The sequence below is a fragment of the Mixophyes fleayi genome, chromosome 4, assembly GCF_038048845.1.
Source record: "Mixophyes fleayi isolate aMixFle1 chromosome 4, aMixFle1.hap1, whole genome shotgun sequence".
NCBI classification, from domain to species: domain Eukaryota; kingdom Metazoa; phylum Chordata; class Amphibia; order Anura; family Limnodynastidae; genus Mixophyes; species Mixophyes fleayi.
The window spans coordinates 54,771,374-54,796,780 of record NC_134405.1 but is presented as its reverse complement, the minus strand read 5'-3'; the positions used below and the strand labels follow the sequence as shown (position 1 = coordinate 54,796,780).

Genomic DNA, 25,407 nt, shown 5'->3' with positions numbered 1-25,407 from the left:
TGTATATCAGTATTGAGAGGAAGACAGGCCTTCAATAATACTCGCCAATCTTTATTAGTTGGCTCATACACATTACCATAATATCTAATAAACTGCTGACATTTGGTCAAATCTTTCCTAGGATCAGGGAAATCAGACAAAATTGAAAATGTTTCAGACCTAGTGCATGGATCACGCTTTGCTACATGTTTTAAGGGAACATCACTATTCCTGTCTGCTTTCCCATTGGGAACTGCTGCTGTGCAGACAGGATGTAAGTCTACCAAATCACTAAAACTAGTTGCTGAAATTGCTGCTGCAGTACAATGTTAACCTGTGTTAACCTGTGTTAACCTTTTCATTGTTCTCACCACTTTCAGCAGCTGCCCCTATTGGTGGGACGGTTCCTCTTTTTCCTGAAACATTACCTTTAACGTTACTTAAAACAACATACAACTTACTAGTTACAGTTTTTACATTTTTGGTATTGGCTGTACTTCCCGCCCCGACCGAATTTATCGGGGGCGTGTTTGCGCTCAGTTCGCCACGCTTTGCAACGCACACTTCCGGAATGCTTGTTTCCGGTACGCTTACTTCCGCTGAACACGTGTTTTTACTTACACTCACTTCCGCTGTGCGTTCGCTGCTCTGCCACGTGTTACCTTCCATTTGCCACAATTTTAAACAATGATTATGTGCATTTCTCACTTTCGTTGACTTAATCAACCGTACTTTATCTTTTACGGTATTTAGCACCTCTGCATTAAAACTCCCTGTTGTTGGGAAAGGCCTATCACAATCTTTGGTCATTTCGACCCACGTGTCACAATACACAGTTGTGTATGCACCATATTTTGCACACATGAGAAATCTCGCTGACTCAATAAGACCTTCCTTAGGCAGTAAATTGGCAATCTCTAGCGTATGCCTAGCACCCATGTTGCACAATATACTTTCTACCCGGAACACAGACACACCGCAATGCTCTGTTCCTTCCGGCCAAATGTGAAATACAGACACACCGCAATGCTCTGTTCTTTCCACTAAATAATTTCAACTCTGTCGCTATACTCACCGCTAGAGATCTATAATGCTCGGTGAACGTATTTCCTTTAGCCGCGTTCACTCGCTTTTCTCGCCCCTGGCGAGGATCCCTAATACAGAAATATCCCTGTGGGCCCCAAGGGCTATCAGCTCCTCGATACCCTGGCTCAACCACAAAAATCTGCTGAGTTTATTATCGCTGGGAGCGCAAGTTAATACAATCAACCTGCCTTTCCAGTATAATTCCTCCTAGCTGCTTCACCAATTCGCACTAACGGTGCGATCGGATCGCACTGCCTACCAATACTAATTATTAGCAAACCTTGCGATCTATTGGTAGCGCTTTGCGAAAACCCGGTTTTCGCATTCGGTATACCTGCCCTGTATACCGTCCTTCAGTTGGGCAATCCGCCTCGTCAGACAGCAACTGAGCACCTCAACAATAAACAAACAGTGTATCTACGTTACAAAATCGCACACTATACACCTTTTCTGCGCAGAAAATTGAAAGTTCCCAACAACCGTAATAATGTCTGAGGCTTTCACAAGTAATTATACTATGCATATAATAACTATCAAAACAATTGTTCAACCACGTGGCAAATCTACCGGAAGTTTGCGTACGCACAGCAGGAAGTACACATACGCACAGCAATGCAATACACTTTAAACCATTAAAACGACAATAAAAAGAAACATTTTTTTCTTTCTTGTCCCTAGATTCTAATTAGCGTTCCTTCAGTCTATGCAACAACGGACATTCGGTTTCGCAACACACAGTGAACCACAGGTATTAGACGCATTACGTTCTTTCCTGCTTTATGCGACGCGTCCGTCAATCCACCCTTTGTTGAGGAACCGAATATCGTAAGCGTTGCATACCTGCCGGTAACGTAACTCCTAACTCACGAGCCCCCATATTATTAAAGTAATTCTATCGTTTTAAAATAAGCATTGCCCAATCAATTGAATGTGTGTCCAAAGCACAAAGTGATTTATTTTTAACAGATGTAAATAGTCAACAATTCAATACATTATTATATCATGATAAAGTACAGTACAGCACAGCCAATACCAAAAGATAAGTACATACCAATGCAATCGCTTGCGCTCGCTTGCGCACCCACGGGACCCGATGGACAATATTCTGTATAGAATATTGTGTCAGAGTTGACTGAGGCCCCAATGAGATACAGCTAATATATATACAGTCAGTGTTTCATTGTGAACAAAAGAGATGACGTAGATTGTTTCTACAGGTCCAGACGTTGGGTGGGTCCAGGCCAGACAAGTAATAGATTGATTCAATCTAAGGAATCCAAAGGTGGGGGTCTTCTCTCCAGGGGGTCTGCTCCTTTTCATAGCCAGTATCATACAAAGGTTTTACTCTCTAATATCAATAACTAAAGTATGCAATGTGCGATCTCTTCGCCGACTGCACCGGACAGCTGCTGATGAATAGGGCTTCAATATGATATCAGGCATGACACCTTTCCTATTACCTAAACCTTTAATAACACTACAATGTACATATAATCAACATATATATATATATATATATATATATATATAGACTAATAATAAACCGAATACTATCTGCTCCTGAATTACAGTGTAACAGAACCAATATGAAATTATATAAATAACTAAGTGTTGTAATGCGAGTGTGTGCGTGCGTATTTTATCGTGCGAACGCACCACGTCACGTAACACGTGGCGTACGCTTCGCAATACGCACGGCAAACCAATATTAAACCAATATACTTTCGTTCATCCAATTATACGACTTTGACAACTCCCTGCTGTGTATTCAACTGTTGATCACTCACAGATGAAAAAGATCTAATTAGACTAATTGGGGTCTCCTCTAAAAGTTACAAAACCAAATCATGTCATACTGTCTCAGATGTTACAAATCAAAACCTCAGAAATTCATGCATTTCCTATACAGAAATACAACACAATATAATCGTAATACAGACAGAGAGGAAAGAGGGCCAAGCTCACATGAGATTAAGTACTGTCACGAATTTCACTAGGAATATCACTGACTGGAATTAGCGCAACTAAACTGAGAGGTGCGGAGTCTAATGGTGAAGAAGGGAGAGTTACCCATAGACTCATGTTGGTGGTTATTATGGGTAAACTTTGCCCAGGGTAAAAGTTCACTCCAGTAGTCAAACAGGCCAATTCGCTCTCCACAGGCGCCGGAGACGGCACCTGACAGTATCCTCCCCTTCTTTCTTACGGGTGGTGCAAGAATCTCTCCTCTGTACCAGAGCCCTTACAATGGATGAGAAATTAGCATTTTCCTCTAGAGATACGAGATTCCGGAATGCGTTCCACCAGAAATTCTTCACCACAAATGGTCTTGACAGGAGGAGGTGGAGAGGTTTTACTGGAGAATTCGTTGAGAATGAGAGGTTTAAGCAGAGGTATATGGAAGGTATTATAAATCTGAAGGGAAGCTGGAAGATGAAGTCTGGAGGTGACAGGATTAATTACATGGGAAATGGAAAAAGGCCCAATATAGCGTGGAGCCAGTTTCATAGTAGGAATCTTAAGTCTAAGGTTGCGGGTAGCTAACCACACTTTGTCGCCTACCCGAAGCACAGGCAGATTCCTTCTGTGATGATCCGAAAAGTGTGTGTAACGATTAGAAGACTGTAATAATCTGGAACGCACTTGGGACCAGATTTGGGAAAAATTGCGGACCATGCTTTGTGCAGCAGGCACCGAGGAATCAGATAGATTGGAGAAGGCGGGGAGAATAGGATGTCTCCCGTAGATGGTGAAGAAGGGAGAGTTACCCATAGACTTGTGTTGGTGGTTATTATGGGTAAACTCTGCCCAGGGTAAAAGTTCACTCCAGGAGGATTGTTGATCCGAACAGCAGCACCTCAGAAACGCCTCTAGGTCCTGATTGGTCCATTCAGTCTGCCCATTAGTTTGCGGGTGGTACCCAGAGGAGAATTTCAAGCTGATATCAAGTTGTTTGCAAAAGGTCCTCCAGAATTGAGAGACAAATTGGACACAACGATCAGAAATGATATCCCTAGGGCAGCCATGGAGGCGAAAAATCTCTCGAATGAATAGAAGTGCTAGCTGGGAGGCAGAGGGTAGCCCCTTGAGGGGGATGAAGTGGGCTAATTTTGAAAAGCGGTCTTCTACTACTACCCAGATGGTATTAAAGCCATGACTGGCAGGAAGGTCTGTAATGAAATCCATGCTGATACTGAGCCATGGAAGGTCCGGAATGGGAAGAGGATTGAGAAGACCGGCAGGGGGTCTCCTAGGAATTTTATGTCGGGCGCAGACCTCACAAGAACAGATGTATTCCTGGACGTCCGAGGGCAAAGAGGGCCACCAGTATAAACGAGATAGAAGGGCAACAGTCTTCTTAACCCCGACATGACCAGCAAACTTGGCGTTATGAGCCCATCTCAGGTGCGCAGATGTTCCTGTATAAACGAGCGACCAGGAGGAGGAGTCTTGAAAAATGAATTGGCCAAGGCTACAATCGTGGAGGAGTTGAGGATAGGTTTGCCTACCATGGGTAACGAGGCATCAGAGGAGTCAAACAGACTGGACAGTGCATCAGCACGCAGATTCTTGGTGCCAGGGCGTAAGGTTAGAATCAAGTGGAATCCGTTAAAGAATAGCGACCAGCGGGCCTGGCGAGGATTCAAGCATTAAGCAGACTGCAAGTAGGTAAGATTCTTATGGTCATTAAACACTGTAATGGGAAATAGTGCCCCTTCCAACAGGTAGCGCCATTACTCTAATGTGGTCTTGATGGCGAGGAGCTCTTTATCACCAATCCCATAGTTAGCCTAACTGGCAGAGAACTTTTTGGAGAGGAAACCGCAAGGAATGGGAAGACCTGCATAATTCTTCTGAGACAACACAGCTCCAATCCCAACAGAGGATGCGTCGACCTTCAAGAAGAATGGTTTACTTTGGTCGGGTTGAGATAGGACCGGAGCAAGCGTAAAGGCCTCCTTAATGGCCAGGAATGCTTGAACTGCCTCTGGAGGCCAGGATTTAGATTGGTCACCCTTCCGAGTAAGCAGAGTAATGGGAGAGATTAGCGTGGAAAATCCCTTGATGAATTGGCGAAAGTTATTTGTAAAGCCAATAAAACGCTGGGTAGCTTTGAGGCCGGAAGGCTGAGACCAATTACGAATAGTCTCTAATTTGCTGGGATCCATCCGAAGGCCAAAACCCGAAACAATATACCCCAGGAAGGGTACTTGAGAGCAATTGAAGAGGAATTTATCTAATTTGCTGAATAGCTGTTTGGAACGTAAACGAGAAAGTACTTCTTTGACATGCAGAATATGAGTAGACAGATCTTGTGAAAATATTGGGATGTCATCCAAATAGATCACCACCGACTGATAGAGTAGATCCCTGAATATTTTGTTAATAAAGTCCTGAAAGACAGCTGGGGCGTTACAAAAAGGCATCACCAGGTATTCATAGTGGCCGTCTCTGGTATTGAACGCAGTTTTCCATTCCTCTCCTTTACGAATTCTAATCAGATTGTAGGCTCCTCTGAGGTCCAGTTTGGTAAAAATTTGTGCCCCTCAGATACGATCAAAGAGTTCCGAAATTAGGGGAAGAGGATAGCGATTTTTAATCGTGATGGCGTTAACTCTCCTGTAATCAATGCACGGTCTGAGAGAGCCGTCCTTCTTAACAAAAAAGAAGCCTGCCCCTGTTGGAGAAGATGTCTAGACATGTTTAGACATGCTGGCTGCAGACAGGTGAGCAGAAATATCGTTCTGCTGCTTGGCAACACGACGTGGATTGCAGAGAGAAGGTGTCCGTCTCCGGCGCCTGTGGAGAGCGCAGAGACGGCACCTGACAAGTACATATTGGTCCAGCCAGAATGCAAAGGTAAAAAGTGCTTAGTGACTATGATCCAGTCACACAGCAATGTTGGTCAAAGGATTGTTGTCTTGTGTGCCCGGTGTATTGGGTGGTGATTTATTATAGATTAATGATGTCCTATAGCATATCAGTGCACAAAGTGCAGAGATGGCAAGACTCAGGGCCACACCTGAGTGTTCTGGACCACATTGTATCTGTTTGGGATGATTAGTATAGGAAGAGGAATAAAGCAATAGGTATAGTTTCAACACTGAGAATAAGCTTTAGCAACAAATTCAGAGAGGACATCGGTAAACACCAAATATAACGGAAATATTTCACTACTTATTCAGATATTTGCCACTCATATTATTTCTCCTTATAACACTGCCCACACTCACCCCCTGCTATATTCTGTATAAAATCTTAAGTCAACACCACTATAATGTAAGCTATGGACTGTGTTTTACATCAGTATAAAGAGGGAGTACTGTGTAGACTCACAATACAGGGCTGCACAAATCATAGCAGATAGATCTTCTTGTCTCACATGTTGAATCATTCTAGCTGGAGACACATCCTCCATCCATCACTTGTAGCAGGCTTTCTACAACAGTCCGATCTCCACCTCATCATAAAGTCCAAGCTAGGACAATAGAATATGGAAAGATGGCTGGTATATTGTCAGTGGGATATTGCCTGGTATGTGTATGGGCATCTAAGTCTGTACTTGTATAATAATCTGTGGGCAGATGATGTATATGCGTGCATGCAGGAACTGTACCATATGTATGGGCAGACCATTGGTAGCGTGTGTGAGGAAACAGGCTGGTAAAATGATCCATGGCACAGATAGTACATTGTGTGCAAGTAGAGCCAATATATAGTGGGTGACCAGGGCTTGCACATTGCATGGGTGCACAGGGATAATTTGTTGTGTGTGGCACATGCACACGGTTGGTATAGAATAGAGATGGTCACTGACCCCCGTGTTTTGGTTTTGGATTCGGTTTTGGATCTGGATTACCGTCGTGTTTTGGTTTTGGTTTTGGTTTTGCAAAACCGCCATTGCGTGTTTTGGTTTTGGTTTTGGTTTTGTTTGGTTTTGTTTTGCTATTTTTTGGGAAAATCCATGTTTTTGGGCCTAAATTAACCCAATTTAGTGCTCCAACTGTTTTAGAGACAAGTAATCTAATTGTTGAGGTAATAAATCATCCAAAAAAACAGTTTAATTCTTCGTTGGTAGGCCTATTCTACACACAAAACAGATTGTCTTCCTCTCCATCTATGCATATTGGCAATGCAGCCATCGTCTTTGAATGTATATTACACCCTACACTTATAGTTAAATATGTAAAGAAATGGAAAAAGCCAGTTTGCTTTCTGTCTCTCAAGGCCCCCCTCCACTTGTATAAAATAGCAAAAAATTCAGCCATTATAGACTGTACAATATTAATTGACATGGAGAAAGCCAGTTTGGTTTCTGTCTCTCTAGGCCCCCCTCCACTTGTATAAAATACTAAAAAATTCAGCCATTATAGACTGTACAATATTAATTGACATGGAGAAAGACAGTTTGGGGTCACTCTGTCTCTCTAGGACCCCCTCCACTTGTATAAAATACCAAAAAATTCAGCCATTATAGACTGTACAATATTAATTGACATGGAGAAAGCCAGTTTGGTTTCTGTCTCTCTAGGCCCCCCTCCACTTGTATAAAATACTAAAAAATTCAGCCATTATAGACTGTACAATATTAATTGACATGGAGAAAGCCAGTTTGGTTTCTGTCTCTCTAGGCCCCCCTCCACTTGTATAAAATACTAAAAAATTCAGCCATTATAGACTGTACAATATTATGAAAAATGGACAAAGCCAGTTTAGGGTCACTCTGTCTATGACACCCTACCCTTAAGGATAAATTGCCCTAACAGCAGCCTTTCAAGATGGTATGTGATATGGAAATGCCACAAGTCCCTTTCCTCTTTGGGGGTAGATTGCACCCTACACTTACATAGAAAGTTTTAAAAAGATGTTATCAGCATCATCTTCAGCTTCATCCTCACCCTCATCAGTGTGTACGTCATCATCACAGACTATCAATTCATCGCCGCTTGAATCCGCCATTAGAGAACAGTCAGTGCTTGGATGTCTTGGATGGTGAAGGCCTTCCTCGTGGAAGATGTAGTTCATTTTTATAAACATCATTTTCACCACATTTTTGGGAAGTAACCTTCTACGGCGATCACTGACTAAGTTCCCTGCTGTGCTGAACACTCGTTCAGAGTACACACTGGAGGGTGGGCAGCTTAGGTATTGCAAAGCAAGTTTGTACATGGGTTTCCAAATGGCTTGCTTTTCTTCCCAGTAAGGAAAGGGACTGTCTGACATTTCCATATCAACTACCTCTTGAAAGTAATCCTCCACCATCCTTTGCATGTTTATACTCATATTGGATGGACTTATGGGCAAAGTGACACTTTTTTTTGAAAAATCCTTCAAACCAGCCCAGATGTTAAATTGTTCTCGTCTGCCCCCTGTGTCTTCCCTGCTTCTTTTTTGGAAATTTAATTTTTTACGAGCAACAGCTTGAGAAAGTGAAGGAGGACACGTCGTCAAGCCGAGGCCCAGTTCAGCGGCCAACTTGCTGAGCAATAGCTCCTTGCAAAAGTTCACATCTCGCTCATTTACAAGTAAAGACTCAATGTAGGTTTTAAACCTTGGATCAAGCACAGTGGCCAAAACGTACTGATCCGAGTTCAAGATCTTAATAACTCGAGGATCATTGTGAAGCGAATTAAGTACTTGATCGACAAGGCCAACATACTTTGCTGAATTGCTTGCTTTCAGCTCCTCCTTCATTTTCTCAAGCTGCTTTTCCAATAGTCTAATTAAAGGAATGACTTGGCTCAAACTAGCAGAGTCTGCACTGACCTCACATGTCACAACTTCAAATGGTTTCAGCACCTTGCACAGCACTGAAAGGATTCCCCACTGTGCAAGAGTGAAATACATCCCCCCTCCTTTCCCAATGTCATGACTTGTGCAATATGCTTGGATGGCTTTGCGCTGTTCCTCCATCCTCTGAAGCATGTACAGGGTGGAATTCCACCGAGTTACCACCTCTTGCTTAAGTTGGTGGCAGGGCAAGTTAAACTGCTCTTGGAGCTGCTGTAATCTCCTACATGCTGTGGCTGAATGCCTGAAATGGCCTGAAATTTTACGGGCCACCGAAAGCATCTCCTGCACCTCACGGTTATTTCGTAGGAAGCTCTGCACCACCAAGTTGATGGTGTGAGCAAAACAGGGAATATGTTGGAAATCACCCAGCTGTAATGCTCGCACTATATTGTTGGCGTTATCTGAAATGACATACCCTGGGGAGAGTCCGAGTGGTATAAGCCATGCATCAATCACATCTCTCAGTTTGCGTAACAAATTGTCAGCCGTATGCCTGTTAGTGAAGCCGGTGATACAAAGAGTGGCCTGCCTGTGACAAATGTTACGTAGTGGTGTACATGCTGCTGCTGTTCCTGCTGGTGAAGGTGAATGACCAACCCAGTGGGCTGTCACAGTCATATAGTCTTTGGTTTGGCCACTTCCACTTGTCCACATATCTGTGGTTAAGTGAACAGTGGGCAGAATGGCATTTTTCAGCGCAATCTCTACATTTTTACACACTTTTTGGTATAGTTGTGGAATAGCTTTACGGGAGAAATGGTGTCGCGATGGAATTCTGTAACGCGGACACAAAACCTCAATTAACTGTGAAAAACCAGCTGCGTTTATTGTGGAGATTGGACGCAGATCTAACACTAACATTGCAGCCATGGCGTCTGTGATTCGCTTGGCGACTGGGTGACTGCTGTCATATTTGCTTCCCCTCGCAAATGATTGTTTCACAGTTAATTGCTGAAATGTAGGACTGCTCATTTTATTCACCTGCCTCTGGGATGACGATTCACCCCCAGCAGCAGCAACAGCAGCAGCAGGACTAACGCTTTCTTCAGAGGAATCAATAATAGTGCCGGAGTCATCCAGCCTTAAGTGGGATGCCGGGCTAACTCCGAGCGCTACTGAGGATATTGATGAGGATGGTGTGGTGGGTGTATTTTGTAGCCGTCGGTATGTCGGTGAGCGGAGGGTCTTAGCTGATGAGGGAGTGCTTGTATTCTTTTGGGAAGAACTTTCAGCTTTTCCCAACACTTTGCCATGAACTCTCGTTAAATGGCGTAACATAGACGAGGTTCCAAGATGGTTAAGGTCCCTCCCTCGACTGACTGTGGCTTCACATACACTACAAATGGCTATACAATTGTTGTCTGGATTTGGGTAGAAATAATTCCACACATAAGAAGTGGATTTTTTTGTTTTATGCCCAGGCATGACAATGGCCTTTTTCTTGTCACGTGCCAGAACTGCTGCCACTGGTGCAGGACTTACACAAACAACCTCATCCTCATCAACATCCTCATTAGCGCCCTCGTCGCCTACACAAATCTCCCCCTCATCCTCTTCTAATTCCAAAGTGGCATCCTCAATTTGGGTATCACCGGCTACACTCGGGCTATTAAGGCACACATCAGCAGAATGCTCACGATTAGACATCCCACTGTTGGATGGACTCTCCACAGGGATTGTTGTCATTTGTGAATCAGAGCAAATATTCTCCTGTAATGCCTCACTGGTATCTTGCAGCTCAGCTTTGACGCGTAACAGTAGTTGTGCACCAATTGTAGCCTGGGTAACTTTTTGGGATCTGCCACTAATAGCCAAAGGTGAAGGCCTCATTCTCTCTTTGCCACTGCGTGTGTAGAATGGCATGCTTGCAATTTTTTTTTTATCGTCACTTAACTTTTGCTCAGTTACACTTCTTTTTCGCTTCAATACAGTAAATTTTTTTTTGGTTTTTGTTTTTTGCACTAATTTGAAAACACTCTGTTGTTTGACATCGCCTTGGCCAGATGACGTACTGGGAACACTAACATCAGGACTGGTGACAGAACCTGGTTGCTCATTTAGATCATATGTGGACTGCTTTGAATCCATTCTGAGCGCAAACCACTGAGGAGTGCTAAAAATTATTGAGTAGATACTGCTGACAGATATGACTTTTGACAGCCAGAAATATTAATGCACAATTAGGGAGGACACCCCAAAAACACTGAGGAGTGCTAAAAATTATTGAGTAGATACTGCTGACAGATATGACTTTTGACAGCCAGAAATATTAATGCACAATTAGGGAGGACACCCCAAAAACACTGAGGAGTGCTACAAATTATTGAGTAGATACTGCTGACAGATATGACTTTTGACAGCCAGAAATATTAATGCACAATTAGGGAGGACACCCCAAAAACACTGAGGAGTGCTACAAATTATTGAGTAGATACTGCTGACAGATATGACTTTTGACAGCCAGAAATATTAATGCACAATTAGGGAGGACACCCCAAAAACACTGAGGAGTGCTAAAAATTATTGAGTAGATACTGCTGACAGATATGACTTTTGACAGCCAGAAATATTAATGCACAATTAGGGAGGACACCCCAAAAACACTGAGGAGTGCTACAAATTATTGAGTAGATACTGCTGACAGATATGACTTTTGACAGCCAGAAATATTAATGCACAATTAGGGAGGACACCCCAAAAACACTGAGGAGTGCTAAAAATTATTGAGTAGATACTGCTGACAGATATGACTTTTGACAGCCAGAAATATTAATGCACAATTAGGGAGGACACCCCAAAAACACTGAGGAGTGCTACAAATTATTGAGTAGATACTGCTGACAGATATGACTTTTGACAGCCAGAAATATTAATGCACAATTAGGGAGGACACCCCAAAAACACTGAGGAGTGCTAAAAATTATTGAGTAGATACTGCTGACAGATATGACTTTTGACAGCCAGAAATATTAATGCACAATTAGGGAGGACACCCCAAAAACACTGAGGAGTGCTAAAAATTATTGAGTAGATACTGCTGACAGATATGACTTTTGACAGCCAGAAATATTAATGCACAATTAGGGAGGACACCCCAAAAACACTGAGGAGTGCTACAAATTATTGAGTAGATACTGCTGACAGATATGACTTTTGACAGCCAGAAATATTAATGCACAATTATGGGGGACACCCCAAAAGCGCTGGGGAGTGCCAAATATGAAGAAAAAATAATAAACCTCTATCCTCCTCTCTGCACTAGCGATTTTGGTTAGAGCAATTGCAAGAACAATATGGTATTCTCTGTCCCTGCTCTAATTAGCCTATGACTACACCCTGCTCTCTCCCTCTGTCAAATGGCGATGGATTGCTGTGGAGGCGTGTATTTATAAAGTTGAAGTATCGCGAGAACCGAGTCCCGAGATCCGACGACGTCACAATGACGTTCGGCCTCGATTTGGATTCGGAATGGGCGGGAGAGTACCGAGCTGCTCAGCTCGGTACTCGGATACCCAAAGTTCGGGTGGGTTCGGTTCTCGGAGAACCGGACCCGCCCATCTCTAGTATAGAACAAATGGTTGTCATATCGTTCGGGGACACAGGATGGTAAACTACAATTTGAGCCTCATGGCTGCTATTATGTGAGGGCTATGATGCGGATGTAATAGGCTGGTTATTTTCATTTGACCACCAGCAAGTTTGCATAGACTGAACCCTACATAAAATAAAAACATGTTCATCACATTGCACATTATAATATTGCTGACTACTAACATTTGGACTTAGTTCCAAATCTTAAAGTAAATAAATGTGTCCAGGCTGCCACAAAACGATTAATAACTCCGCTATAGCATTCAGAGTTAGGGATCATATCTAGAGGCTCAGGGATGCTCCAGAACAGCTCAGTAAGGATACAATATGTCTGCGAGCCTAAGTATTATTTAAGAATGCAAAAGTGTCAGCATTTTCTATGATTTAACCTATGAAAAGTTTGTTTCTAAAAGGAACTGACTAATATTATCTGACCTTTGGACTCAGCTTTTATAAACTTCCTCCGCACAGGACAGATTCCAGCAATCTATGAATCAGTACCAAGTGTTCTTTCAAGAAGCAGCCGGGGGGACTAAATAAAAAAAGGATTCTTCTGTGCTATATGCACATGGCTGTTTGCACAAGCATATGAACAAGAAACAAACCCTCCTAATATCTCCAGGTAACCAGTCACATGAAGAATCTGGGAGCACAGTGGACCATGCACCGGCAAAAAACACCCATGTAGACAAGCCCTAAAAGTAGCCCACAAGATATTTCTATTTAATACACATATTTTTTAAGAAAAATATTTGAAGGAAAAGCCCTCAGACAAACAATCTAAATACGAGAAAATAAATTTTGTTACACCCACAACAGGGCCATTACAGGAAGGACCCCAAAAAAAGGTCAGACTGTTTGTAGTCGCATGGAAAGTCACAATGTTTGTATTGTTATTAATTAAATTAAAGGCAGTCACTTCTGATATGTTACATGACCGAGGACTCTCTCTTACCACAATTTAATCTGTTATTTCTCTCCTCTGACGGGAGATTTGCTGGAAAAATTATCTTACCAGCTCAAATTTTCTCTTCAGGCAACTGGCTTAAATAATGATGCTCAGGTGGTAAGATGGACCGGGGAGAGGATTTCATTTCAGACCAGCCCTTGGCTTGTTATATCAAACTGCAGGGCAAAAAGAAGTGAAACATTCAATTATATGAATAGTTGTAAAGGAGGATAATATATAGATCAGTGATGGACAATAGGTGACCTTAGAGCCTTCAACTGTGGACCTCGGCTCCTACCTGCTTTATTGACAGATTTATTTATTATAGCTTGCAACACTTGTTTAAAATGCCTGCTTATATGTTTATTACAGAGGCATCTCACTCTTTGATTAAATGTATTGTTTTAATTTATTATTGCGATTAAGGGTAATGTGCGACCTTTTTTAGGTTAGAGGGATGTCCATGCTGCCCCTGAAGTGTATCTCTCTGCCTATCACATGTATAGATACAGGTGTCCACCAATCTTTGAACAGTTCATAAAGTGCCATAATATTCTGACCTTTGACACTGTTGTAATTTTTTTCAAATATATAATTTGTTTATTCTTACCACTAATCAACACCCCAATATTAAAGGGAGATTCAATTACCGGCGATGTGGTACTCGGACATTGCCGGCAATCCCCACTCATTTTCCTTGCATCTCTATGGGGGGGTGGGAAGAATGAGTGGAGATTTCTGTCAAATCGCCCAAATGAAGTATTTTGCGGATGTTCCAGAGGAACTTTGCGGCTAATTGAGCCCACCACATATTATATATATATATATATATATACATACATATACGTGTGTGTGTGTGTGTATATATATATATATATATATATATATATATATATATACACGTGTGTGTGTATCACTTATCTTCAGAGGTCGCATAATAAACTGAAGTATGTACGTGTACAGTTAAAGTGTTTCCTATTGATTTAAAAATACATACACCTGTTTGTTCCTTGATCTTCACAATTATGCTCTTGTCTGGAAATACACTGGCCAACTGTTGGACCTCTCACAATTAAAGCAAAACCACTAACCACTCCCACCTAAGTTCGCGCAGAAGTGGGAGCAGGAGCTGTCTGTAATATCTCGTCCCCAAATACACCTGAAGAGGAACATGCATTCCTCTAATGAACTACAAAAAAAAATATTTTGTTGATTTTCTCAGATGTGTAGTGCCTCAATAAATACATTTTTCATGAAGCACTCAAAAATGAAACCTCTAGTAGCAGATGATCCCAAAATAAAAATTTGGGGATTTAATAACAGTAGGAACAATTTTTGAGATGTTTTACAAAAAATATTTTTTTTAAGAAAATCGAAATTTTGATTTTAAAAATTGTGCAATCTTAATTTTTATTGAAACATAAAGCTGTACTATATATCGTATGAAAGTCCATAAAATGAGGTTCAAAGTGAGACCTTGCCCAACTCTTTAGCTCAATTAGGTGAGCTACAAATGCAATTTAAAAAAATGTTAAAACCAAATTTTGCATTAAAGAATTGTAGCCTTAAAGGCAAATAACTTCACAAACTGTATACATATCAGCCTAAGGTTTTCTTTACACCCATAGCAGCATTTATTATACCAAATTTCATTACAATATGAAAACGGTCAGTTTAAAATCCTGTGGTGATTTGATGTGGAATGATCTGTGGTAGTCATTTTAACGACATAATACACACCGACACTACTTACCCTGGCCTAGTTATTACGAAAGAGGGATCCACGACATGTTGATGTTACGACTGTTAAAAAAGCTGACATGTAAGAATTTCTACAGATTGACAGCCCGGCACACACAATTACGTCACTTGTGAAAATGACACTATTACTGCTGGTCTTAAGGGGGCACTGTAACTAGGAGCCGGCTGAACAATGTACAAGGATTAGTAAAAAGCATTGTCCAGCCGGCTCCTAGTTACAGTGCCCCTTAAGACCAACAGTAATAGTGTCACATTCACAAGTGACGCAATTGTGGGTGCTGGCCTGTCAAAAAAATATTAATGACAATTTAATTTTTGCCAATTGCCATATATATTATATCCAGAGACTTACCAGCAAAACCAGTGGAGAGTTCAGTCATGAATTTAACAATGTATGGAATAAAGATACAATAACTAAAAGCCAATATGTCTCCATCCTAACCCAAGTTACATACATACACATATATACATATACACTAGAGATGGTCACTGACCTCGTGTTTTGGTTTTGTATTCGGTTTTGGATCTGGATTACCTTCGTGTTTTGGTTTTGGTTTTGGATCTGGATTACCTTCGTGTTTTGGTTTTAGTTTTGCAAAACCGCCCTTGCGTGTTTTGGTTTTGGTTTTGTTTGGTTTTGTTTTGCTATTTTTGAAAAAGGTACAATTTTTTTGGTCTAAAATAACCTAATTTAGTGCTCCACCAGTTTCTTAGATAAGTGAGGTAATTCTAAAGCTAATAAATTATGAAAAAAACAGTTTAATCCCTGGTAGGCCGTCCTTAATTCGAACACTTGTCTGCAAATTATAGAGACAAACCTGGTTTGATTATTGGCAATGTAGCCATCGTCTTTGGGTGTATTACACCCTCCACTTGTAGTTGAATATTAAAAAAAAGGAGCCTGCACAGACTGTGGAACTAGAAAGTACAATTAAATTGACCACGGTAGTTTGATGGCTATCTATGCCCCCCCCCCTCCTCCGCCCTCCACTTGTAGTTCAATATAAACAAAGCAGCCTGCACAGGCTGTGGAACTAGAAATTCGAATATACAAAGAAATGGACAAAGGCAGTTTGGTATCTGTCTGCATCAGACCCCCCCCCCCCCCCATCCACTTGTAGTAAAATAGAAAAAAAAGCAGCCTGCATAGACTGTAGAACTAGAAATTCGAATATACAAAGAAATGGACAAAGGCAGTTTGGTATCTGTCTGCATCAGATCCCCTCTCCACTAGGAGTAAAATAGAAAACTATTCAGCCGTTATATAATCTAAAATAGAAATAGAAATTAAGAAAGGCAATTTGGTATCTGTCTGCATCATAATCATCAACATCCTCATTAGCGCCCTCGTTACCTCCACAAATCTCCCCCACATCCTCTTCTATTTCCAAAGTGGCATCCTCAATTTATGTATCACCGGCTGCACTCGGGCTGTTCAGGTACACATCAGCAGAACTGCCCTTCTTTATGGGTACACTAATAGAATGCTCACGATTAGACATACCACTGTTGGATGGACTCTCCACAGGGATTGGTGTCATTTGTAAATCAGAGCAAACATTATCCTCTAATGCCTTACTGTTATCTTGAAGCTTGGCTTTGAAGCGTAACAATAGTTGTGCACCAATTGTAGGCTTGGTAACTTTTTGGGATCTGCCACTAATTGCCAAAGGTGAAGGCCTCATTCTCTCTTTGCCACTGCGTGTGTAGAATGGCATGTTGGCAATTTGTTTTTTATTGCCACTTAACTTTTGCTCAGTAACACTTCTTTTTCGCTTCAACACAGTAACATTTTTTTTTGTTTTTTGGACTGATTTCAAAACACTGTGTAGTTTGACATCGCCTTGCCCAGATGACGTACTGGGAACACTACCATCAGGACTTGTGACAGAACCTGGTTGCTGATTCTGCTCATATGTGCACTGCTTTGAATCCATTCTGAGCCCAAAGCACTTGTAGTGCTACAAATTATTTGGTAGATACTGCTGACAGATAGTAATTTTGACAGCCAGAAATATTTATGCACAATTATGGGGGACACCCCAAAAGGGCTGGGGAGTGCTAAAAATTATTTGGTAGATACTGCTGACAGATATGACTTTTGGCAGCCAGAAATATTCATTCACAAATATGGGGGACACCCCAAAAGCACTGGGGAGTGCTAAAAATTATTTGGTAGATACTGCTGACAGATATGACTTTTGACAGCCAGAAATATTTATGCACAATTATGGGGGACACCCCAAAAGCATTGGGGAGTGCTAAAATTTATTTGGTAGATACTACTGACAGATAGTAATTTTCACAGCCAGAAATATTTATGCACAATTATGGGGGACACCCCAAAAGCACTGGGGAGTGCCAAATATTAAAAAAATAAAATAAACCTCTATCCTCCTCTCTTCTCTAACGATTTTTGTTACAGCAATTGGAATAAGAATATTGTATTCTCTGTCCCTGCTCTAATCAGCCTGTGATTACACCCTGCTCTCTCCCTCTGTCAAATGGCGATGGATTGCTGTGGAGACGTGTATTTATAATCTTGAAGTATCGCGAGAACCGAGCCACGAGATCCGACGACGTCACTATGACGTTCGGCCTCAATTTGGATTCGGAGTGGGCGGGAGAGTACCGAGCTACTCAGCTCGGTACTCGGATACCCAAAGTTCGGGTGGGTTCGGTTCTCGGGGAATCGGACCCGCCCATCTCTAATATACACACACTGAAATAGGAAGCCTATGTTGGCCAGTTAGGCTCTTCTACTGTCAATTTCTATGATTCAAGAACATATGTCTTAAAACCATTGATATAGGCTGCCCCATCCCTTTCAGCTGGACCTGACAATAAAACACTTCCAACCCCTCTCAGGTGAGGGTCCCCAAATAAAATATTAAAAGTCAGGCCCCAGGATAAATATTAAACTGATAAATAGGACTTCCCCTCAGATAAAAACATTTGGTCAATTAGCCCAGTGGGAGGTAATTAGGTTTAGGAGACATTCTGTTAGGAAGCTATCTTCACATATGCAGATCACAGCCATGCATTGCCTTTGATCCTTTAAGTCATTTCCTACTTAGAGTAGACTTCCTTTCAATAGGTATTGTAAAAACAAAGTAATGACTAGATGTAAGGTATATATTAGGAAAATATATTAATGCTGTTCCCAAGGCGCAAAAATAGAAAAATGTTGAATGTAAATATCCGGAATTAATGGCGCTATATAAATAAATGGTGATGATGATGATGATGAAATATACTTTTATAAACTATGAAATAAAATCAATAATGCAACATACAAAATAAATAGGATCTGGCCAGAACCAATAACGTATAATATGTCCTACATATCTACAACACCAAACAGCTTTATATCAATGAATAAGCATAGCATAATATTTAAAAAAATGGCAATGTCCTTGATAATCCCATAAACTCTGAATATCAGTTCTCACAAATCCCCTTGACCTTTCCAAAAATGGTAGTGGAGTAGACACAAGGAGATCATAAGTAGGGTTCTATGTAATTGTACTACTTATAGAACCCCTTTTTTGTCCTCCTTATGATTTCCTTGTGTCTACTCCATTACCATATTTGGAAAGTTCAAGTGGAACAGTCACAAAACTCTGTGAAAAGGAAGTTAAACTAACAATACCAAGTATGTAACTTAGAAAGGGGATCTGTTTCAACATGTAAAAACTCATAATGAAATACAGCAACATAATTGTAGTTTTAAAAATGTATTTGTTATTTAATGATAACTAAAATCCCACATTGCTATCAATTGTTATACTTACAGCATATTTAGCTTTTAGGATATAAAAAACAACAACAACGCAATACAAAGCCAAGGAACAAAATTAACTGTTGACATCAATAAAACCACCCATTAATATTAGTTGAGGAGGTGACTATTCAGGCATAGCATAAACTTGGGTTTTGGGGTTCTTCTCGCCCTGTCATTTTTCATGTTTTTTGCATTTAATTTCTGCTTTACAAATTATACTTTTCCACAAGGGCGATCAAGTGGTATTTTATACTGGAATGACAGTTGGTCGGCTTTTGGTAACCTGTACATTAGAACATTTGGAGGTAGTTAAAACATAACTGTAATAAATTATAAAATTATAAATTATAAAAAGTACATCTCAAATTAAAGATTCACCCAGGGGTTACTATGGCCCAATGACAGCATGTCTATGTTCCAAGTAACTAACATGAAACATTACACAATGAAAACCCTTTCATGCAATTTTTCTACATAATTTAAATGTTAGGTAAAACTGACTAAATAAAATATTATGTAATGTTAGACCAACGGTGGACAGCAGGCAGTGTTAATAAAAATGAAACAAAAAAATGAATAATAACATTCACAAATAGCTTCAGGAGCTTATTAGACCTTAATAAGATATTTGAAATAAAGTTGTGATTATGAGGGGAAGGATTTTGTTGCCCTATGCATCCAATGGCCTGTCTATAAGCCTACTGATAAACACCTCAAACTGCCTTCTAGGTCAGAAATGGATAATAATAACTAGCACTAAAAAGTACATACATTCTCAAACACATCAAGTTCTGGCCAATTAGGTTTTCAGACTTTTCCATTTTCAAACTGACTGTAAATATATATTGGTGAATGTTATTTAAATATTTTTTATATATAAGGTAAATGATTGTTTAAGTTTAGTGGATTAATTTTTGTGCAAAGGTTCACAGAATTTTTGTTGCATAACAGAATTTTGCACTCTAGTTATTAGTAGAAGAGGAAAGAGTAGCCTATGCAATAACTGCTCAAAGTTAAAATGTTATAGATATAAGTAAATCTTCACACATGGATTCCGACTGCCTCTAATGAGTGCTGACTGGACAACTTCTTCTGTTAAGACTCTTAAGCCAGTTGGTTTAGAGGGGCAAATCTTTAACCCGTTTAGTGCAAGACTTAGTAAATTATGACAGTACCCCTTGATAAAAAAATAATTAAATTTATACAGCAAAGGAACTTTAAGAAAAAGTATAAAAGGTTTATTAACAAAATTAAAGCTTACATTGTGATATTATCATCAAATTTCAAGTCTGAAACCCTGCTTTCTGGAGAGAGAGCAGTCACTTTTTATAAACAATGATCAGTAGACTGTGTTACAATTTAAATGTCGTATCACAATTGGTTGAAGTAGTATATTGGCGTTCTAAGGTCCTTGAGTTCTGAAGTCTGTGATGGGGTTTTTAAGAACGGAGGAATTATTTTGTCCAACAGGAGTTAATTGGCAACATCTGCTCTTAGAATTAACTTTTCCACTGCTGCTCATATTTATGTTCAAATACAATTGCACTAAATAAAAATATCACATCATATAAAATGATAAAAATAAAATAAGATAAAAAAAATGTAAATGTATCTCATGCTAATGTATTGGCTTAATCCAAAATAACCTTTGACACCCTTATTGTGAATCAATGTGTCCAAAGTACCCACTAAAAAGTGTACAGGAGCTCCGACATTGTATACGTTTGTTTAGGTCTTCAAAAGATCAAAAGAATACCCTTTCTATTGTGTTTTATTCATTACTTCTATAGTAAACAATTATTTTGAGATTAATTTAAATGGTGGAAGCACAACATGCTTACATTGGATGTACGCCTGGGGGTACGCATACCAAACAATGAAAAGCTCCAGTCTCGGTTCCCAGAGAGGAAACTACAAAATGATTTAGGTGTATATTTACTAAGCGATGCCTAATGGGCTTAGTCTTTAGTAAGATTGCAATTTTTAAAAAATGAAGGCAAAGAAATTGGGTTTTTAAAACCAAAAATTAACAGGATCAAATATTTAGATGATTGCTACTTCTTGTTCTCAATATACCTATAAAATGGACATGCCAATTTCATAAACAGTAAACCCAAAGCAATGGAAGTCCTACCGTTGGTGCAAGTGGTCATGGCAGCTGAGAGAGCAGCGACAAGCAGGACACCCCAGAGGAGCAAGAACCTTCCGGAGAACATCCCAGCTCGGCTAGTGCAGGCTGCGGAATTCATGAGACCTCCTGTGTCGAGAGGAGATGAGCCTTACTCTGCTCCTGATAATGGAAAGATAATAAAGTTATATGCCGTTTACTTGGCATTATCTAATCCACATATATATATATATATATATATATATATATATATATATATATATATATATATATATATATATATATATATCAGTTACATGACAGAAGATCTCAGCAAGCTACTATATAGGTATCTATACAAACAGGATGGGTGCTACAGAAGAATCTTTAACCCAACACCATTTCAAACAACTAAAAGAACATGTATAAAAGATCAGAGACTATTCATGTGAATAAATCTATGAGAGACAACGTAGCTAAAGATGACAGAGCAGAAACAAACAGGAAACAAATTAGGATGATTATACCTTTTGAATACACAAAGTAGAAGAACGGACATGTGACCGTTTCTATGAAAAGAATTTACTGCTCTAAGGCAGTAGTGTCCCAGTAACAAGGAATAACAACTATATACTTATTTTTGGGTTCTCATATTTTAAAACCAGAAAACTCACATTAACTGGAATTTGCTAAGTCAGTACATTTGAAATACAAACGGTCAGAAAACAAAAAAGTTTAATGTCTGCATTCCAGAGAGAAGAACCAGAGCTGTCCTAAGAAAACCATAAAACATTTGTGGCTGCACATTTATGCATCTCAGTTCATTACTTGCACACAGTATAGTTTATATTTTCTTAGACTGGGTACACACTACTGGCTTTTTAGTCGATTATCGTGCCAGTGAAACGGTAAATGACCATTCGGACAGATATCGCACTACTGTGTACACTGACTCAGTGAACGATAATCATTCCAAAGCACATCATATTGTTTCATTTTATTTTTAAACTGAACTAAAAAACGTCATTCCAATTCTTCAGTCATTGGTAAAAACGTTATAGATAACGCATCAGGAGACATTTTCTGTACTGTGCACCCAGCCTTAGGGATGTTAACCGCCGCCTCCAAAAAAAAAAAACAACATACCTAGAGGGCTAAAAACTGGCTCACCAGTTTGGAAATACTACTATAGCGCATAGTACAACAGTGATAGGAGAAAAGATATCAGTTTGCAGATAAATAATTTCTATTCAGAAGATGATATTTCTGGTTAATGTCATATGCATGACAGCCATGGGTTAATTATCACATGAAATGTTCACAATGTTCCGATAAAGCAATAATTACATTTCTATACAAAATAACTTTTCTTAAGGTATAAAAGGTTTATTAACAAAATAAAAGCTTGCGCTGTGATAATATCGTCACATTTCAAATCCAAAATGTTACCATCTGGAAATAAAGCAGTTCTTTTTAGAAACACTGAACAGTAGGCTGTGTTACAATTTACATGTAATGCTACAATTGGTTGAAGTAGTATATAGGCGTTCCATAGTCCATTGGGCTCCCAAGATTGCAGTGGGAGAGTGAAGATGTTTGGAATGTCTTTGCCCACCAATACTGATTATAAACATCTGCTCTCAGAATTAACTGGTTGCTGCTCACATCCCTCTCCTCAGCTCACACAAACAAATATAATTGGCATCAAAATTACAACATCAAATAAAATGATAAGACTAAAAAAAGATAAAACAATGTAAATATTGTATATTTCACACTAATATATTGGCTTCATCCAAAAATACCTTTCCCCATTTGATATTTACACCAACTATCACACTATGTTTTATGAATCTTTATTTGTTCATACAGTTCTACCATTTCTTCCCCTGCCTTACTAACATTTTTTATTTCTCTACTCAATTTTTTTACAACAATTCAACAATACAGCTATACATTTTAATACAAAAATAGATAATTAATAACATAATAACATTCCTAATATAAAGAGAAGAAATCTTCCTAATGAATGCAACAATGATTGAAACCATGTACCACAACCTGAGAAACATTTTTTTTATCAAGCTATAAAAATCATGTGTCTACTGCAGATAGCGTCATGTTCTGTATCTTGCAAAATCTTTCTTCATTTTCACTACTTCTTTCTTATAATTATCATTTATCTCCTCTGGATTAACTGTGATTTGCCAGATACAACTTTATGTTCCATACTTCATCTGTAATGTTACACAACCTCCTGTTTATGCAGTAACATAGTTTAAGACCATTTTTTTTTGTATTAACTCTCTTTGGAAAACTTAAACCTCTTTTGCAACATAACAGAAGGTTACATCATATACATTAGTTATCTATCAATGTAACTAAACATTGGATTTAAAATCAATTTATATATTTCTGCGTGCAAAACCTGAAAATTCTAATGCAATCAATACTTGTACACCAGTTGATTCACAAATAAGTTGTGATACTAGTTGTTTTCCACTCTTTTCATTACTTCCTTTCTTGTTACTGAATTATCTATTAAATACTTTTACTGTACAATTTCCCTTAAATCATTATATGTAAACAGCTGGAATCACCTTATCTAAATAACATATTTCCCCTGAATTCAGTGGTAAACACTTATATGCCTTACTTCCACATATGTAATATATATTATCTAATTTTGCTAAATGTAATATCTATGTGCAGAGAATAGCTATAAACTTTTCCATACGTATTATTCTCTAATTGCTCTTTACAACCACTATCTTGTAAAATTATATTACAATCTTTTATGCTACTGTTTCCAAAGACCGCTTTGGTCCAATATATTTAAATTTTGGATTTTTAATTGCAGGATTTTTCCCAATGTTACCTAAATGTTCACTTAAATAAGTCTATCAAAAGCAGCTGCCACCAATTCAAACCACTTTAGTTCCTAGGTTTTTTTAACCTCTTGTGTTAGGTATTGGCAACAATACAACATTTTGATGTCCATATGGTTTATATATACATATTCAACAATTTTCTTTGGTTAATTGCTCGTCCTAACATACCATGACATAAGTCTATAGGAATTTTAAAAAAACTTCTCACACCATTTTACACACTTCTCTTCAGAAGAGTTATCACAATATCAACATATACACATTTCAGTAGGAAGTCCCTCACCACAATCTTCAGGTTAGTTTATCTCCAATTGCTTGTCTTTTATCTCTACCGTATATATATATATATATATATATATATATATATATATATATATATATATATGTGTGTGTGTGTGTGTGTGTGTATATGTAAATATATATATATATATATATATATATATATATACACACACACACACACACATATATACACACACACATATATATATATATACACACACACACACATATATATATATATATATATATATATATATATACACACACACACACACACACACATATATATATATATATATATATATATATATACACACACACACATATATATATATATATATATACACACACACACACACACATATATATATATATACACACACACACACATATATATATATATATATATATATATATATATATATATATGTTACCGTGAAAGACCGAAATTGGAGAATGTCGACTTTCACCAGTGAATGTCAACAAACACCAAATACGTCGGTGAAAGATCGAATATTTCATTACATTCTTGTACATTCGGACCCTCACTGGTGTATGTTGACAATCACAGACATGCTCTGGTGAAGGACGAAAAGGGAGGAGCCGACATATAGGCGACAGGTTGTTTCCTGTCAAATCCCGTAATTGTTTTTATTTTTCTCAAGAAAAGTACTCGAAAATACTTTCTGAAGTGGTTTCTGCTAAAACTAAGTGCAAGACACCTTTGGATTACCGACGATTAAAACGTTTTGACGTTTTGAAAATTAATGATGAAGAGAAGTTAATTGTACCATTAAAACCAAGAGAAACGAATATACAGTATTATGTTACCAATGAGGAATTGTTTAGAATACTATATGAGACTCATACCAGAATAGGCCACGGAGGAAGAACACGTATGCTTAAAGAGTTGCAAAATAAATACAAAAATATTACATATGAAGTTGTAATGTTGTATTTAAATTTATGCAAACAGTGTCAAATGAAACACAGTGCACCTAAGAAAGGTATTGTTGTGAAACCAATGATAAGTTCTGAGTTGAACTCAAGATGCCAAGTTGATCTGATGAGTAAGTTTTTACCTTCTATTATTTTCGTATCTTATTTTAAATGTACTGTGAATTAAAGTTCCTAATCATTCCTCTCAAAAAGAGAGGCGAAAATTTATCGCGACTGAACTACA

The 25,407-nt window shown here is 38.9% G+C and overlaps 1 protein-coding gene across 2 annotated transcripts in view; it reads right to left on the bottom strand.

The window, feature by feature from the left end:
- Window positions 1-25,407, bottom strand: part of LOC142151426 (fibroblast growth factor receptor 1-like) — a 102,925-nt gene that overhangs the window by 44,485 nt on the left and 33,033 nt on the right. For both annotated transcript variants that reach the window (XM_075207045.1, XM_075207046.1), the window contains exon 2: window positions 21,079-21,234. In XM_075207045.1, coding sequence (XP_075063146.1) covers window positions 21,079-21,193 — 115 coding nt within the window. In that variant the 5' untranslated portion in view covers window positions 21,194-21,234. The remainder of the gene's footprint in view (window positions 1-21,078; window positions 21,235-25,407) is intronic.